The 7,661-nt window shown below is 37.1% G+C and overlaps 1 protein-coding gene across 1 annotated transcript; it reads left to right on the forward strand.

Annotated features, from left to right (window-relative positions):
• Positions 1-1,568: 1,568 nt before the first annotated feature.
• LOC145672760 (uncharacterized) lies at positions 1,569-5,017 on the forward strand. Its single transcript, XM_081741926.1, has 2 exons — positions 1,569-2,195; positions 4,633-5,017. The coding sequence occupies exons 1-2, from the start codon at positions 1,725-1,727 to the stop codon at positions 4,714-4,716; spliced, it is 555 nt and encodes a 184-aa protein (XP_081598052.1). The 5' UTR covers positions 1,569-1,724; the 3' UTR covers positions 4,717-5,017.
• The last annotated feature ends 2,644 nt before the right edge of the window (positions 5,018-7,661 follow it).

The raw sequence follows: 7,661 nt of genomic DNA on the forward strand, positions 1-7,661 counted from the left end.
TCCGTTTAATAAAGGGTCCGTTGAAGACAGGTTTTACTGTAGTTAGTTGATAGTATCTACACACAAATGCATATTCTTAAACAGAACTACATAGTTGTAGAGGAATAAGTCAGAGGAGGACAAGAAAAAGTTCGAGAATAAAGGAGGAAAACTGTTTTCTCACTATTTATTTGGTTTTGTCTCACAGCTGTTAGCGTCCTATGGCTGTGGAAACAAGAATAGTCTCACTGTCGTAACAGAAACGTTGTTTGAGAATGATAGGATATGCCAATGACTTTATAAATACCACTTTTTCGTAATTCCTATAAGAACTGCCAGATGTTGATAGAAGCCATCTAGAGATCTTTCTCTACGCCACTAGGTTGGTCATTCGAACAAACTTGGACTCAGATTCTTATTTTTATATTTCTAATAAATATATATGCAATCGAGAGATCGGTCGGGTGGTCGGATAAAGAGTTTGTGTGTCTGTGTGTGTGTCTGCCTGTGTGCGGCCTGGAGACCCGACGAGTAGACTGAGAGCCACCAAATTTGGGTCACGGGTACCTTGGTTCAGGCCCCAGACCAAGACGAAGGTTTTTTTTAAAAAAAAAATCGAACTAGGGGGTCTCAGGGGGGCGTTTACCGGGACATGTAAAAGTAGTAGAAAATAACCGATATTAGTGTCGAATTCATAGTTTTCGCGGTCGCTGAGATCAAAAATGAAACTCCGATAGCACTAACTTCCAAATTCACCCTGTTCGGCTGCGGGCTGGGGTTCACTGCGAGGGGGGAAGGAACGGATACATGTAAAAATAATCCAAAATGACCGATATTAGTGTCAAATCCATTAGTAAAATAAGTGTTTTTTTCGTTTCTTTGTTCAGTTTGTTTACATAGATATATTTTATCTGACACGTACGAAGTACAGGCATAACAGCTACTTTATATAAGTTTATATCTAAATATATATAAATAGTAGTCACTATGTGACTTCATACTTTTTGTACCACCCGAACGATCTCGATCAAATTTTCAACAGAGATGAGGCTCAGGCCTGGAATGGTTTTTATCATTTCACTTTTACGGTGCAACTTAGAGGAGGGGGTGATATTTAAAAATGATTGTACAACTTAGGGGAGAGGGAGATATTTAAAAATCATCGAAAATGACTGATATTAGTACCGAATCCTTAGTTTTCTGGATTGCTGACATGAACAGTGATATTTCTGATGCCGTTAAATCCATATTCAGCCTCGCATAACCCCGAAACTATATATAAACAAATGATGGAAAATGACCGACGTTAGTGTCGAATCCATAGTTTTCGGGGTCACTGAGACGAATAGTGACACTTCCGATACAGTTTAAATCCAAATTCAACCCTTAATGTCCAAAATGAAACGTATTCTCCCTGTGCGAAGAACGGGTATTCTGATAATAGATATACTCGTACAAATGCAAAGAAAAACAGATCATGAATCTGTGCAATAGTTCATATAATCACCTTGTGTTGAGACGTTTACAGATACATGATTTCGCTGAAAGGCCGTATAATGACTCTTATCTCTGAAATTATTATATTCACTATATTAATTAAATTTCAGAAACACGCAAGTTTTATATTTTCTCCTAGAATAAAATACTGAAACGTCACTGGTTTCAGTTGTTCGTGTAATAAATCTTGTTTGTTGCATTACTTTATATCAATATCTCTGAAACCTATAAGCAATACATTCTATACAATGATTCTCTTTCAGAGATGTTTGGCTGTTTTCGTTTCCTTCACTTTAATTGCTTGGTCTGTTGAAGGAGTGCCACCTACAGTGCTTCGTTTAAGATTGGTACCCAAAGTGCGAGCATTATCTCCGGTCAAAGTCTTTCATCGAGCCCGTACTTTGGTTCCATTGAAGACTGTTGTAGCTGCTGTTCCTGGAAAAGCTGTGGCTCCTTTTCTGACACCAGTTAGAGCTATAGTTCCTGCTATTACGCCTGTAAAAACCTTAATTCCTATTGTTACTCCGATAAAACCTATTCGTCCTCTTGTAACACCTGTAGTAAAAACCGTAGCTCCTATTGTTGCTCCAGTAAAACCTGTTTTTCCAGTTGTTACACCAGTGAGAACTGTTGCCCCCGTTGTTCAGGCTGTAAAAGCTCAACCTGTAGCTGTGTCTCCAGTAGCAGCCCAAGTACCTGTTGCTCCACCAATTAGCTATGTAAGTTTCTTTTTTCAACATATCGCATAATTCTTTATTAGTTATAAACGAAAAAATCTGAAAAATGTAGCGTTTCTCAAACTTTTTGCAAGTAAGGACCAATTTTATGGGTCAGAATGTTCCACGAAACACAGTAATTTTGTCTCCTTCGAAATCAAATTTATCATTTAAAAAATCTTTGAGTATATTTAATACTTTTGTTTTTAAAGTAGTATGTGATTAAATTGCCTTAATTTTAATTTTGTATTATTAGAAGAAAAATACACACTAGGCCTGTCGAAAAAGTATCCGACCTTCTTTGATTTTGTAAAAACTACATATTGTAGGTTGACTAAATTTTGTATCATGTAAAAAGGCTCCATGATGTCTTTAGCGTATAGATGGCGTTACTTCCATTTGGATCTTCTATTGTAGAGGAGTGCTTATGTTGGGTTCTCTTCTGTGGTCCACGCGCGGCTAAAATGGTAAAGACATGAGTGTACGGATAGGACGCGAGAACAAGTCACAATCGACTTCATGGATATATCTCTGATATCTCTCGTCAAAGTCTGACAAAGCTCGCGAAGACTCAGAGAAGATCGCCAGGTGCGTAGCAAAATCAAACTAATGTTGATTGTGTTCTCCGATTGTCACGACAACGTGCAACATGAGTACATACAGGAAGGACATAATCCTACAAGGGAATTCTCTTTAGACATTTTCTGTGGTTTACATGACGCTCTTTGTCCGAAATGATCCGATCTGTGGACTTTAAAGCTCCGAAAACTGCACCAGGATAATGATTTTATTTTTGCAGCTCATGCGATTGTTCTAGTCACCACAGCACAAGATTTCGATGTTTCATCAAGCTCCTTACTCTTTGTATAGTTTAATGAGACTTTTGTCTGTTCCGTAAAACCAAAAGTTACTAGAAAGAAACTCGCTTTCGCATCCGAGAAGGCTGATCTCGTACACTTACCGACAAGGAATTCCAGTCCTGTTTCCAGCAGTAGAAAAGCTACCAAACTCGGTGCTTGGACGCAGGAGGCAATAAGTTTGAAGGGTATTCAAATGAAGAAAAGGTCACGTGCGGTGTATTAGTTTCTTTCCACAATTAAAGGCTATCAAGAATATTTTATAGAGTAGATAGGACAATTCATTTCATAAAATTTCACTCTTGCTATGGGATTGTAAATGAAAAACGATTGCTTATGTAATTTCTAAACGGTTGCGCCATTTCAGAATTTGTCAGAGGAAGTGAACAAGGTTGACCACCGACATAAGTTTTACTTTTTTTTTTTTTTTGTTAATATATTAGGAAACAATTTATTAAAAAGTACATATCTCTCAAATTCAATTCAAATTCTTTTGGATATTAATATTTGTAATTGTAATAATATCAATAGGACTTACTACTTGCCTTTCGAGACTCAGTCAAAGATTACATTTCTTTCCTTTACGTTGGCCTGCTTTGCCTTGATTTGAGATTCAAATTCCATCCTATTTTTCACTGAAAAGTATCTGTAATTCAACAAAGGAATAATAAAATATGATAATTAAATTGAAATTCATCATAATATGTCCCATGACAAATACTTTACCATTTTTTACATCCTAAAGGTCAGATCCACTGGTATTGTAATACAGCAGTGCTTGAGAGATTGACCGTAGAAATTCAAACTCCGATTAGTGATAATTTCACAGGCTTGTTTTATTACAAACGTAAAGTCTTTAGTCAGTGCAGAACAGGATGTGAATCATGGGTCAGAGTTAATGACGATGGGTTTTGGTGGGTCGTGGGTCACGACGATGGATCATGGGTCAAATTTTCATTGACCCACGCCATCTCTACTTACAAACTGTTATTCACGAATCACACCACAACGTATTGACCAATCAGTCTGCTACTAAAGTCATATTTGAGAACTGAATAAGTGCTAATATCAAGTGATATTGTGTTTTATGATATTTAGTATTTATAATTACAGTAAACTTTCGATTATCCGCGATCTTCCTTTCCTTTTTCTTCTTTTTTGCTACGATAAAAAAACGTTACGGAAATCAAAACTTCAATCACAAATAAAAAGGAGGTATTTTAATACGAGAAAACAAAAACACTTGATCGATTTATTTCGTGAGAAAGTAAACTATCAAACTTGTATTATACTAAGTACATAAAAATATTGTTTATTAAATAATAATTATATGTGTAAGTCTTCTAGTCTAAATAAAATATGTTCAAAAGTATTTGCTTATTGATTTGTGCCAATTTTCGTTCATTTTGCGGATTATCCGCCGTTACTTTGCCACTCAGTTACACGAATAATCGAGAATTTACTGTTAACATACACGAATTCTTAATTATATACAATAAATATGGTTTTCAGTCAGAGATACAGAAATTAAAACAAAATAGGTTGAAAATGAACTGTTTATAATATTTATTCGTTTATTTCAGTCTTATCCCCGATATTCCTACAGCTATGCTGTAAATGATGCCTTAACCAGAGATAATAAATACCAGTACGAGATTCGACATTGAGGGGCAATGCTGGACAATACTGTGGAGCAAACATGATATCTAAGGGTATTAATTGACAAGAAAAGTGATAATCAGTTGTCTGTTGTGTTCTATTGTTTTTTATTGTAAAGATATTTTGTTAATTAAATGTTATCTTTTATGAGTGTTTGTATTTAACGTTCATAAAAGGCAAATATGACTAGATCATACGTATTTTCAACTTAACCTAATATGTTACAAAGCATATTAGATATTAATGCTGGAAATTTGAAGTAACTTTATATATTAATGAGTGCTTAAGAAGTGTATTTGTGTATGTGCGTATGTGTATATGTGTTATGTGTATTTGTTAGTTAAAATTCAAGGTACTAATGCATTGTGTTATTAAACAAATAATTCATTTTACATATTTTAACTACATTGATTAGTCTTCAAGCAACACTTTTAGTGTTTTTCTCCCTTTTTCTCCATTCTTCCCTCAAAATATCCTGAAGGCAGGAAATAAATGAAGCTCTTAAAACTTAAACGTCGAAAAGTAAAAACTTTTTAGAAATTCAGACTACTTAGAACATTTGAACTATTCAGACTATGTTGAAATTGCATATAGTTCAAGGTCAACATGCTTAGAAGAACTATCCTACTTATTAGTATTCATAAATACTAAAAATTATTGAGAGGAAATGAAAAACACAGTGGTTTCCCGGCAGTTGAGTTCTGGTTCATACGCACGTATTCACGTTTCGCCGACGGCAATGGTGCGAATCAACATGGCATGTCATTCTCCCTGAAATCTGTTCAGGTTGATGAGATATATCTTGTAGCTTGCTCATTTCTGCATCTCAGTTAAATTAATTGCATTTGTTTCGCACAAAATTTATGCGTGTGTAGGTCCATCTTGGAAATGTGATGCACTGTCGACGTAAGAATTCCTGTTTACTGGGATAATAACTTCATTGTTTAGTATCTGTACTCACCTCAGCACTGCTCAATCATAGTGATCCCTATACTCTTATCCTTGGACACAGCACACCGACTGCGAGGCAAGTCACTGTTCGATAGGGCAGTTAACGTGCACATATTGTTCTTCACAACATTCCTTTGCATTTTTATCGCGGAAAATTGCTATCTTGACGTATGTACGTTGCTCGCGATTCGTCACCTTTATTCACCAACACTGTAACTCAACGACCAAAATTGGGTGATTGTTGTATTTGACAGCAACATTTGAAAGCACATACTTTCAAATACGTATCTTAGATTTTTCATGTTGTCCTTAGTTCCTCCCCTATAGTTCCATGACTTAGGAATCAGGCTTCGTATATAGCTAAACTGCTGGCTGTAAAAATTGCAACATAATTTGATCGACAGAGTACGAGGTATGAATTATTACAATCTCAGCGAGATATCCCATGCGACGCCCCAGAAGGCCTCTAGGTTTAGTGTTCGGAGGAGTACTGCCAGAGAGCGATTTGCGGAGCAACATTGAAACGTGGTCAAGCGATCAGGAGACGTGTGATCATCATCAACATTAACGTCGACAACAAAGGGGCAATATACATAAACGATTACATTCGAAAGAGACGGCATAGTTGGCTTACCGGAAGATGGCTTCTCGCACTACGAAATCGATGCGGGAAGATTTTATTTATTTACTAGCAGAAACGCTCGTTTTTTCGCAAGGGAAGCAAATTCGAATCCCCTTCCTCTTTAGAATATTTCAATGAAAATGCAGTGATAAAAATACAGAAGATACTCTACTTTTGGTATGAATAGTGAAACACTTTACCCCTACAGAACACGCATTTAATCAAATTGATATGATTTAAAAATCCAACTTGAAATGAGTACTAACTATTTTCGAAAAGAGTTTTCAAATGTATCAGACGTTTTCCCGACTGATTATGAAGAATTGGTGGAATTAAAATGTGGGAGGGAACGGTAGAACCTCGAATTGAGTTTGATATTTTGCCTTTACGTTCTAATGCAACATTAGGATTACGAAGAACAATACCTATTATTAACGTGGATTCCGAACTATACTGGGCCTTGAGTCCGGTCCAATTGGCAATTGTACTCTTCAACGTTCATACGAGATTAACCCTGGCAATATAGACCGTTCTACACCATACTATCTCGCCTCCATGAAAGAGAACCTCGAGAAGACCTACAGACATTACATTGTCCATCACACATTCACATGTCCTGGAATTGAACCAGGGACACCCGAACCAAGGTGAGTGCCCAACGATTGACCCACCGTGCCCTCATTTTTCATTTACATTTTACATTGAACATCCAAAACATTATAACCATCCTCTACTTTTTGGTTGAAGCCGTCGGGCTTACGTAAAATACATAGAGAAGAGTAGAATCGCTCGCCAGACTATGACATGGAGATCACTCAATCAGTTAATACGATGCTTGTGCGTAGAATGTAGAAGGCCGGCGAGATATCAGAGGTCAGACAATTGGGAACAAGCATTTCCGAAACTCCGTGACTTGTCAGGTGTTTACGATCTGCTGTGGTTAATGTTTTCCAAAGTGGGAAAAGTACAGACAAACCAGCACCAAACTACAAGACATGTAACGGCTATACATTAAAGATGTCGGACGCCGTAGACTGCCGAGGTTGACACAACAAGATAGTACGCAAACTGTGACAAAGTTAACGGAACACCTTGAGACTAAACAAAACGCGAGTGTGTCTGTGCGATCACTAAACATATGTCACTGTACACTGTTAGATATGGACCTCCGCAGTCGACATCTCACACGTGTTGCAATGTTAAATGCAATGCACCATCGATTACGACTGAATGATCACGTGCTTATCGTCATTGGATCGCCAAGCACTGGCACAACGTCGCATGGACTGATGAATCACGATATTACCTTCATCACATCGATAGCCAGTCGAAATCCGTCGCCTTCCAGGGAAACAACTGCTCGAGGCGTGCACAGTAGGA

This window comes from Thermobia domestica, chromosome 16, assembly GCF_964235325.1.
Source record: "Thermobia domestica chromosome 16, izTheDome1.hap1.1, whole genome shotgun sequence".
Classification (NCBI taxonomy): Eukaryota; Metazoa; Arthropoda; class Insecta; order Zygentoma; family Lepismatidae; genus Thermobia; species Thermobia domestica.

What these genes read in the sequence shown, in the direction of transcription:
- LOC145672760 (XM_081741926.1), top strand. Translation starts at nt 1,725, where the DNA reads ATGATTCTCTTTCAGAGATGTTTGGCTGTTTTCGTTTCCTTCACTTTA. An exon ending in TTGCTCCACCAATTAGCTAT is followed by an intron (nt 2,196 to 4,632) that starts GTAAGTTTCTTT and finishes CGTTTATTTCAG; the next exon opens with TCTTATCCCCGATATTCCTA.